General features: G+C 47.2%; 1 protein-coding gene across 3 annotated transcripts in view; it reads left to right on the plus strand.

Annotated features, from left to right (window-relative positions):
- LOC138746694 (bone morphogenetic protein receptor type-2-like) overlaps positions 1-9,883 on the plus strand; it is a 63,393-nt gene extending 53,510 nt beyond the window's left edge. For 2 of the 3 annotated variants that reach the window (XM_069904991.1, XM_069904992.1), the window contains exons 8-11: positions 249-396; positions 3,434-3,561; positions 6,639-6,736; positions 8,688-9,883. In XM_069904991.1, the coding sequence (XP_069761092.1) occupies positions 249-396; positions 3,434-3,561; positions 6,639-6,736; positions 8,688-8,856 (543 nt within the window). In that variant the 3' untranslated portion in view covers positions 8,857-9,883. Of the gene's footprint in view, positions 1-248; positions 397-3,433; positions 3,562-6,638; positions 6,737-7,225 lie in introns of all 3 variants that reach the window. The other variant, XM_069904993.1, reaches the window with a different exon arrangement.
- The last annotated feature ends 534 nt before the right edge of the window (positions 9,884-10,417 follow it).

Below are 10,417 nucleotides of genomic sequence, written 5' to 3' on the forward strand. Positions count from 1 at the left end.
TTGGCAGTGTGTAAGCTCCCACTTGGGAATCTTTTCCCTGAGGAAGAAGAGAGAATGGCTGGGGTGGGGTACGTCTTTTAATGTTGGCCGCTTTTCCAGCGTTGGAAAGGTTTCTAAGGATACGGGCCAAACGCAGGCAAATGGGACCAGCTCAGGCAGGAGTCTGGGTCGGCATTGAGAAGTTGGGCTGAAAGGCCTGTATCCACGTTGACCACTGTCTTACCCCTTGTGATCCTTTCCTCCAACAGGTGGGAACGTACCGATACATGGCTCCTGAGTTACTGGATGGTTCCATTAACCTTGGAGACTGTGTCACGACCCTAAAGCAGGCAGACATGTATTCCTTAGGACTGGTCCTCTGGGAAATCTTCACCAGGTGCACCGACCTCTTCACTGGTAAGCACACATGGGTACCGACTAGCAACTGCGGACATGCTCCTACTGAAATAAAGCCCGCATCTTTCTCTGTCCAACTGAGTCACATAAATACGTCCAAATATCTTTTCAACATTGGAATGGAGATTTACCAGGATGTTGTCCTGGATTGGGAAATGTCTTTTGAAACCAGGGTAGCAGAACTGGGACTTTTCTCTCTGGAGGGGTGAGAGGAGACATGATCAGAATCAGAATTTATTGTCATGAACGTGTCCTGAAATTCGTTGCTTTGCGGCAGTATCACAGGGCAAATATTTATATAACCCAGTGGTTCTCCACCTTTTTCCACTCACATCCCACCTTAAGTAATCCCTATGCCATCAATGCTCTGTGATTGGTCAGAGAACGCTTAAGGTGGGAAGGGAAGGTTGAGAATTACTGCTATAAACCACTTACAAAATAAATAAAAATAGTGCACGAAAAAGTCAAGGTCAGGCAGAGTCTGTGGTTCATTCAGGAATCTGATGGCAGAGGGAAAGAAGCTGTCCTTGTCCCACTGAGTCCCCGTCTTTAGGCTCCTATACCTTTACCCTGATGGTAGCAGAGTGAGGAGGGCATGACCTGGGTGGTGTGGGGGGTCTTTGAGGATAGAGGCCGCTTTCTAAAGACACCGCCTCTTGTGGATGTCCTCGATGGAGTGAGTAGAGATCGACAAGATTCTGAGGTCCACAGCCGGCACAAGTTTCCCAGGGTGGGAGTAGCAAACACCAGATGATGTGTGTCCAAAGTGAAGGGAGGGAAGTTTAGGGGAGATGTCAGGGGTAGGTTTTTTAACACAGCGAGGTGTGTGGGCCTGGAATGCCTTGCCAGGGGTTGCAGTGGAGGCTGGAACATTAGGGGTATTTAAGAGACTCTTCAACAGGCACAGGGATGGAAGGGTTACAGCTTAGGAAGGGTTTAATATTTTTGATTTTGATCAGAATATATGGGTCAGCACATTATTGAGGGGTGAAGGCTCTGTATTGCGCTGCAGTGTTCATTGTTCCACAGCTTCCACTAAAAGCTCATTCCAGGTACGTGTGGAAAATGGTGATTCTCAGGTCCCCACTCACCTGTGCTGTCTTGTTCTTGAATGGTCTCTGTTGGGAAAAAGGCTGAGAATTTACTTTACCAACGCCCTTCCGCTTTGGATACTGTTGGGGGAGCTGCCTCATTGGGGAAGCCAGCATCACGGCACTGTGGGGGCTCCACTGCACAGGGGAATCCCCTGGTGAAGGGGAATAGACTGGAGCTTGTGTGGCCACAAACTGGGCTCCTGATAAGGGTCAGGAATGTCTCGGAGCGGCTGCAGGGCATCCTGAAAGGGGAGGGCGAGCAGTCAGTTGTGGAAATAAGCAAGGTGAGGTCCTGCAATTATCGGTAATAACTTGAAAAGTAGATCCAGATTCCAGATTTATTGTCAGAGTTCATACAAGACATCATGTACAAACCTGAGATCCCTTTCCCAATGGGAGGCAGAATGACCACTAATTGGTAAACTGTACACAGCTTAAACATGTAAACAAATAAAGAAATGTAAACAAACTGCAAAACAGAGAGGGGGGAAAATCAATAAAGTGCACAAGTAAGACATTTAAATGAGTCCCTGATTGAGTTTGTGGTTGAGGAGTCTGATGGTGGAGGAGGAGCAGCTGTTCCTAAACCTGGTGGTGCGAGTCTTGTGGCACCTAGACCTCTTTCCTGATGGTAGCAGCGAGAATAGAGTGTGTGCTCAGTGGTGTGGATCCTTGGTGATTGTTGCTGCTCTCCGATGGCAGCGTTCCCTGTCGATATTCTCAATGGTGGGGAGGGTTTTGCCTGTGATGTCCTGGGCTGTGTACACCATCTTTTGCAAGAATTTACACTCGAAGGTATTGGTGTCCTCATACCAGACCGTGATGCAGCTGGTCAGCGCACTTTCCACCTCACCTCTGTAGAAATTTGCAGGATTTCCAATGTCGTACCAAACCTCCGCAAACTCCTGAGGAAGTAGAGGCACTGATGTACTTTCTTCATGATGCCATTGATGTGTTGGGTCCAGGAAAGATCCTCAGAGATAGTGACTCCCAAGAACTCTTTACCTCTGATCCCCCAAATGATCACTGGATCATACACCTCTGGTTTTCCCTTCCTGACATTAACAATCAGCTCCTTGGTTTTGGTGACATTGAGTGTGAGGTTGTTGTATTTGCCCAAGTTTTCAATCTCCCTCCTGTTTGCTGACTCATCACCTTCCTTTATACAACCCACTACCGTGGTATCGTTGACAGATTTGGAGATGGTGTTATTGTCGTACTGAGCCACTCAGTCATAGGTATAAAGTGAGTAGAGAGGGGGCTAGGAACACAGCCCTGTGGTGCTCCAGTACTGATGGAGATTGTGGAGGAGATGTTCTTACCAATCCTCACTGATTGTGATCTGGAGGTAGGGAAATCCAGGATCCAATTACCAAGTAGGAGCTCAAAGGTAATGATCTCATGAACAGCAGAGCTATTAGGATGAGTATGTGGGTTGAGCAGAGGTGCAGGAGGAAGGGCTTCATATTCCTGGAGCATGGGGTGGCACAGTTGGTGTAGCGGTGAGTGCAATGCTGTTACAGTGCCAATGATCGGGTCTGGGGTTCGGATCCCACGCTGTCTGTAAGGAGTTTGTATGTCCTCCCCATGTCTGCATGGGTTTTCCCTGGGTGCTCCAGTTTCCTCCCACCCTTAAGACAGCTTCTTAATTGGGTGTAATTAGATTAATTGGGTGTAATTGGGTGGCATGGGCTCATGGGCCAAAAGGGCCTGTTACCGCGCTGTAGATCTAGAAAAATGTTTTAAATTAAAAATGTAAAATTTCCATTGGTAAAATGTCCTTGCACTGTTCAACAGAACCTTTTCTCTGTAAGAAGACACTCTGCACTCTTGTTTTACTTTTGCACTGCCTGTTTTATACAAGGATAGCTTAACTTGACTGGATAGACTGGATAGAGAGTGACAACTCTCTGGATGCACTGACCACCATTTCCTCTTTGCAGGCAGTTCCATCCCAGAATATCAGCCTGTGTACCAGGCAGAGATTGGAAGCAACCCAACCTTAGAGGAAATGGTCATGATCGTGGCCAGGGGGCAAAGGAGACCGAGATTCCCAGCAAGATGGAAGGAGGTCAGCATGGTAAATCAAGTAGACATCAACATCAGAATCAGGATTTATTGTCATGAACAAGTCATGAAATTCGGTGTTTTGTGGCAGCATCACAGGGCAAACATTCACATTATAAATATCTTATAACATTACCCTAAAAAATTTAAAGAGTACTGGCTGAGAACCACGCTGGAGGGCGCTGAGATCACCCGGGTGTCACATGGTCCCCAAGTGCGGGTTTCTGAACCCCAAGCTGGAAGAAAGGGAAACCCACGACGGTGACATTTTGGCCAGCTGTCCCGCCACGTGGCTTGCAAACGGGGCCAGTTCGCCTGCCTTGTGGTGAGCCGCCACACAGCCCCCCACCCCCCCCCCCCCCGCCCAGAACTGGCGCCAATGTCCTTTTTTGCTGGGCAACTTCGCTTCTTGGGCTGGGCAACAACCACGGGCTCGGTGGGATCGAGGTACGCTGGCTTCAGCCTGTCCATGGTAAACAGCTCATGCCTGAGCCTGTCCATGGTAAACAGCTCATGCCTGCTGCAATCTGCTTCCGCAGCCCATGCCATACGAACCGTTCTGCCACCATCCGGACCATGGACCTGATGGACGGATGTGAAAGGTCGTGGATGTGATGGAAGACCTGCCTGCGCCACTGTGGCGGAACCACTGGTGCCCAAGGAGATGCACCCATTGCTAGATGTCCAAGGTGCACAGGCACAACAGGGCACCCATACAGGAGTCTGATCATGTCGGGGGTCACCAATTGTAGCGGCAGCTACACTGCTCCTGTAATGACACACACAACCAGAAGGGTTGAGCTCAGTGAGCAGACTAGTTTATTGCAGGCTGCTGGGCTGCACTTATACTCCCAGCCCGGACCTGGCTGAGAACTGCGCTGGAGGGCGCTGATGTCACCCGGGTGTCACGTGGTCCTCAAACATGGGTTTCTGAGCCCCAAGCTGGAAGGAAGGGAAACCCCTGACAGCGCCATTTTGGCCGGCTTCCCTGCCGCAGGGCTTACAAGCGGGGCCGGTTCGCCTGCCTTGTGGTGAGCCATGAAAAGTCAGGCAGTGTCTGTGATTCATTGATCATTCAGGAATCTGATGGGAGCAGGGAAGAAGCTGTCCTTGTGTTGCCGAGTGCTTGCCTTTAGGCTCCTGGACCTTTTCCCTGATGGTAGCAGAGTGAACAGGGCATGTGTGGTGGGGTCTTTGAGGATAGAGGCTGCTTTTTTAGACACCGCCTCATGTAGATGTCCTCGATGGAGTGAAGTCTGGTGCCTGTGATGTCGCAGGGCGAGTTAACAACCCTCTGGAGTTTATTCTTGTCCTAGGAGTTGGCGCCTCCATACCAGGCAGTGATACAACCAGTCAGAATGCTCTCCACAGTCCACCTGTAGAAGTTTATGAGAGTTTTCGGTGACATACCGAATCTCCTCAGGCACCTCACAAAGTCTAGCCGCTGATGAGCCTTCTTTGTGATTGCATTAACATGGAGACTCCAGATGTTGACCCCCAGGTATTTGAATTTCTTGACCCACTCCACTACTAAGCCCTCAACAAGAACTGGATCGTGTTCCCCTGACTTCCTCCTGAAGTCCACAATCATCTCCTTGGTTTTCCTGACATTGAGCAGAAGGTTGCTGTCGTGACACTATTCAACGAGCTGATCTATCTCCCTCCTGTACGCTTCCTCATTGCCGTTTGTGATTCTGCCGACAACTGTGGTGTCATCGGCAAATCAGTAGATAGCATTGGAGTTGTGCCTGGCCACACAGTCATGGGTGTATAATGAGTAAAACAGTGGGCTAAGCACACATCCTTGAGGTGCGCCTGTGTTGATAATCAGTGAGGAGGAGACATTGTTTCCAATTCGTACTGACTGTGGTCTTATGATGAGAAAGTCAAGGATCCAGTTGCAGAGTGGGGTACAGAGGCCTAGAGTCTGTAGTTTCTTGACCAGCACTGAGGGAATAATGGTATTGAAGGTCGAGCTGTAGTCAATGAAGAGCAGTCGTATGTATGAATTGCTGTTTTCAAGGTGATCCAGAGCTGAGTGGAGAGCCAGCGATATTGCATCTGCTATGGAGTGATTATGACGATAAGTGAATTGCAGTGGGTCCAGATCTTTGCTTGGTTACGTGTTAATTCTGGCCCTGACCCGCCTCTCAAAGCATTTCACCACAGTAGAAGTTATTGCTACTGGGCAGTAGTCATTGAGGCTGCTCACACTACTCTTCTCAGGTACCAGGATGACTGATGCCCTTTTGAACCAGGTGGGGACCTCTGACTGCCGTGAACACTCTGGCTAGTTGGTCAAGTGTGCCAGGGGTCATTGTACAATGAAGGGAGGCTGGGGGGTGGGGGGTGGAGGAGCAAGATAGAGACAGAGAGAGACAAATCACGAGATTTGCAAACTCACTGTCCAGGGAGAGAGTGTCAGTAATGGGGACACAGACACAGAGAGAGGTCAGTGACTGGCGATGCTGGAACTTTTCTCCCTGGAGTGGACGAGGCTGAGGGGGAAACTTCTAGAGGTTTATAAAACAACAAAGGGCATGGATTAGGTAGATGGTCACAGTCTTTTCTCCAGGGTCAGGGAGTCTAAAACTAGAGGAACAGGTTTGAGGGAAGAGATTTTAAGGGGACCTGAGGGCCACATTCTTCACACAGAGGGTGGTGGGTGTGTGGAACGAGCTGGAAGTGGTGGAGGTGGGGACAAACACACCGTTTAACAGACAATTGGGTAGGTCCGTGGATGGGAAAGGTTTAGAAGGGCCAAATGCAGGGAAAGGGGGCCAGCTCAGGTCTGGGACTGGGTCAGCAGGGAGGAGTTGGGCCGAAGGGCCTGTTATTTGTAATCATGCTGTAGGACCCAATGAATGTGATGTTGGAACCTTTGGCGTCCTCTCGCACTGCGATGGCCTAGTCACTGACTATTGCTGAGAACCTCGAGGGCTGTGGGAGGAGAAGAGGAAGGTACTGAGATATGCTGGGGAAGGAGAGAGCGGTGCTGGTATCGTGCGACAGACCAAGCTGGAAGGGCTGAATGGCCAAGAACAGTACTGACACCTTCGGCCTCTGCCTACCTTCCCACAGAGCCTTGTGGAGACCATCAGTGACAGCTGGGACCATGACCCAGAGGCAAGGCTGTCAGCCCAGTGCCTGGAGCAGCGCCTGGGCAACCTGTCGGCATGGTAATGCAGGCTGTCCATTTGGGGGCGGGGGGGGGGTAGTGGGCATGGGGTCCTGCTGCTCTCGGGCAAAGACCAATTCCCACCCTCTACATCCCCACTGCCGCACCACCCACCAGCTCTCACTGCCCACATTCAGACCCATCACCTCCAACAGGTCCCAGTCCCCCTCCTCCCACAGTCCCGGCCCCCAATTGCCGCTCCTTCCCTCACCATCCTCCCCTCAGCCATTTCCCCCTCGTTGCTGCTTCTTGCCACTCTCTGCCCTCCTCAGTGTCTCCTCCCATGGAACTGGACCCTCACTGGCTGCTCCTTCAACTCTCCCTCCCTCCTCGCTGCACTTTCCCTCAGCACAGCGCTCCCTCCTGTACCCTCCCCCTTTTCCCATCGATGATCGGTGGATGGCTTAGGGTTTCTAAGAGGGTTTGCAAACTCTCTGTAGTATCAGGATCCTTCATCCCTTCAACTAATTATCTTTCTCTTACACCCCAGACCCAGACGTGCAGTGCAGGCTTCCAAACCTTTCCCCAAGACTCGTTTCTCCTGCGACATTGCTTCGAGTCCTCGGGTTCTACAGCCAGGAAGCAGGCCCTTTAGCCCACCTTCTCCATGCTGACCAAGGTGTCTACCTGTCTGCGTCAACCGCGGAATCATCCACTGTTTAGTTTCAAATAAAGGGGGTACAATACATTAATTTGCAGAGTCCTGTGTGATGCTGGGAACCCCCTTCTCTCTTTGCGAACCTTGGGAAGATTGGGGTGAGCTGGCCCCTCACTCCATGGTTCACCCCATGATTCACTGCCATCAGAAATACAGGCAGGAGTCGGCCATTTGGCCTGTTGAGCCTGCTCCGCCATTCAATGGCTGATCTGATGATGGGCTCATCTCCACCGACCTGCCTTTTCCCTGTATCCCTTAAATCCATACAGCACAGAAACAGACCAGTTCGGCCATTCTAGTCCATGCCGAACACCTTCCCCCAGCTAGTCCCACCACACCCAGCCCATAACCTCCATACCCTTTTCGTCTGCATACCTATCCAACATTTCCTTAAATATTAAAATCAAACCCGCAGCTACCACTTTGGCCAGTAGCTCATTCCACACTCCCACCACCCTCTGAGTGAAGAAATTCCACACTTCCACCACCCTCTGAGTGAAGAAATTCAACACTCCCACCACCCTCTGAGTGAAGAAATTCCACACTCCTACCACCCTCTTAATGAAATTCCACACTCCCACACCACCCGCTGAGTGAAGAAATTCCACACTCCCGCCACCCTCTGAGTGAAGAAATTCCACACTCCCACCACCCTCTGAGTGAAGAAATTCCACACTTCCACCACCCTCTGAGTGAAGAAATTCAACACTCCCACCACCCTCTGAGTGAAGAAATTCCACACTCCTACCACCCTCTTAATGAAATTCCACACTCCCACCACCCGCTGAGTGAAGAAATTCCACACTCCCGCCACCCTCTGAGTGAAGAAATTCCACACTCCCACCACCCTCTGAGTGGAATTCCACATCCAACTACCCTCCGAGTGAAATTCCACATTCCCACACCCTCTGAGTGAAATTCCACACCCCCACCATGCTCTGAGTGAAATTCCACACTCCCACCACCCTCTGAGTGAAATTCCACCCTCCCACCACCCTCTGAGTGAAATTCCACCCTCCCACCACCCTGAATGAAATTGCACATCCCCACCACCCTCTGAGTGAAATTCCACACTCCAACCACCCTCTGTGAAGAAATTCCCCCTCACGTTTCCCCTAATCTCAATCTCAATCCATGTCCTCTTGTTTGAATCTCCCCAGCTCAATCTGTCCCCTTCATAATTTTAAATACCTCTATCAAATCATCCCTCAATCTTCTCCAGGGAAAAAAAGTCCCATCCTGCTCAGCCTGTTTTTCTTTGGATTTTGTTTTACTGCATCAATTTTGATTGCAGCATGTATGGAGACAATTTTAAATCAAGTATTCCAAAAAAGAACACAGCTGAATCTACTAACAGCGCGATTTGGAGGGGTGATGGAAGAAATTCACCTGCCACCATCCGAACGCCATGTTGTTGCATGTTCACGACACTTCTGGCTAGAAGATCTATTTTGCTGAAGTAGAAAGATTCGAACTGTTTTCCATGATTCTTAAACCTTCTTTTACATGATATGGTTTATTGTCGGTTTTCCTCGCTAACTATTCTTATTTATGTAATGGGACGTTTTCTTGCTTGTTCCTGAATTTCATTGTTTTAAGGGCATCCCAACAGTAAGATAATTTAATTTAGTTTAGGATTAGTTTGATAGTTTAGCATCTTTTCGACTGTTTTCATTATCTTAACAATAGAGGGGAATCAATTCCTGTTTGTTTATGATGTTTAACCATTGGATTTATTATCTGTAACCTCACATTCTATATATGATGGGGAAGGGGGTTTTGTATTAAATTTAATAAAAAGATTGGAAAATAAATTTTTAAAAAATTTAAATTTTTAAACTTAGACAGATCCACGCTTCTGTGGAAAGGATGATCAAGAACTCAGATGGTATTATTAACATATATATAGAGGGGTGGGCAAAGTGGAGGATGTGGATGGACTTTTATTCATAAAATCCATATGTGGTTCCCAAATTTTATAAAAGTTTCCAATTCGATTCCTTAAACTATATGTAATTTTTTTCTAAAGGTATACAGTTTTGCATTTCAATCTGCCACCTGGCTATTTTTACCAAATTCTCAGTTTTCCACATTACTACTGTACATTTCTTTGCAGTCGCTACGGCAATTAAAAAAAATTCTCGATGTTTATCCAATTTCAATTTTATATCTTCTTCATATATATTCCCAAGTAAAAATATTCTTGGATCTTTTTGTATTTCTATCTTCATAATTCGTCCTAATAATACACAAATCTTTCCAATAATGTTCCACTTTCACACATTCAGGCCAAATGTAAAAAGGTCCCCTATTTCCTTGTTACATCGAAAACACTTACCCGGATAATTAGAATTAAGACCATTCAGTTTATGTAGTGTGTAATATAATCGATGAAGAAAATGATATTAAACCATTTGATAAGTATTTCTAACACTCTCTCGACACAATTTGGATCCATATTTCCTCCTGAATTTGTATATTTAAATCTTTCTCCCATCATAATTTTGATTTTGAATCTTTTATTCTTTTAGTTTCTTGTAATTTTATATACATATTGGTAATAAATTTCTTGATAACAAATGTATCTGTTATAATATCTTCAAATTAACTTTGTTCTGGGAGTCTCAAATCTGCTCCTAATTTCTTTTTAAATATGATTTTAGTTGATAATATGCAAAAATTGTATTATTTTGTATATTATATTTATCTTTTAATTGCTCAAGTTAAAAAGAAAGATCCTAAAAAAACAATCTTTTGTCCTCTGTATACCTTGATTGAACCAATGATCAAATAAAGAATTATTCAAAGTGAAAGGAAGACGTTGATTTTGTTTTAATTGTTCCGAGCCCAGAGGACCCCAAAACCCAGCACAATAGATATTCACCAAGACAAATGGTAACTTAAACAAAAGTTGCTTTTAATTATCTTTAAACATGAAAACAGAACTTATCGCTATTGACTTAACTAACCTAACTTAACCCCCTTCTAATTCTAAGTGCATGTGTATGTGATGTGTGTGTAAAT

This window comes from Narcine bancroftii, chromosome 12 (assembly GCF_036971445.1).
Source record: "Narcine bancroftii isolate sNarBan1 chromosome 12, sNarBan1.hap1, whole genome shotgun sequence".
NCBI classification, from domain to species: Eukaryota; Metazoa; Chordata; class Chondrichthyes; order Torpediniformes; family Narcinidae; genus Narcine; species Narcine bancroftii.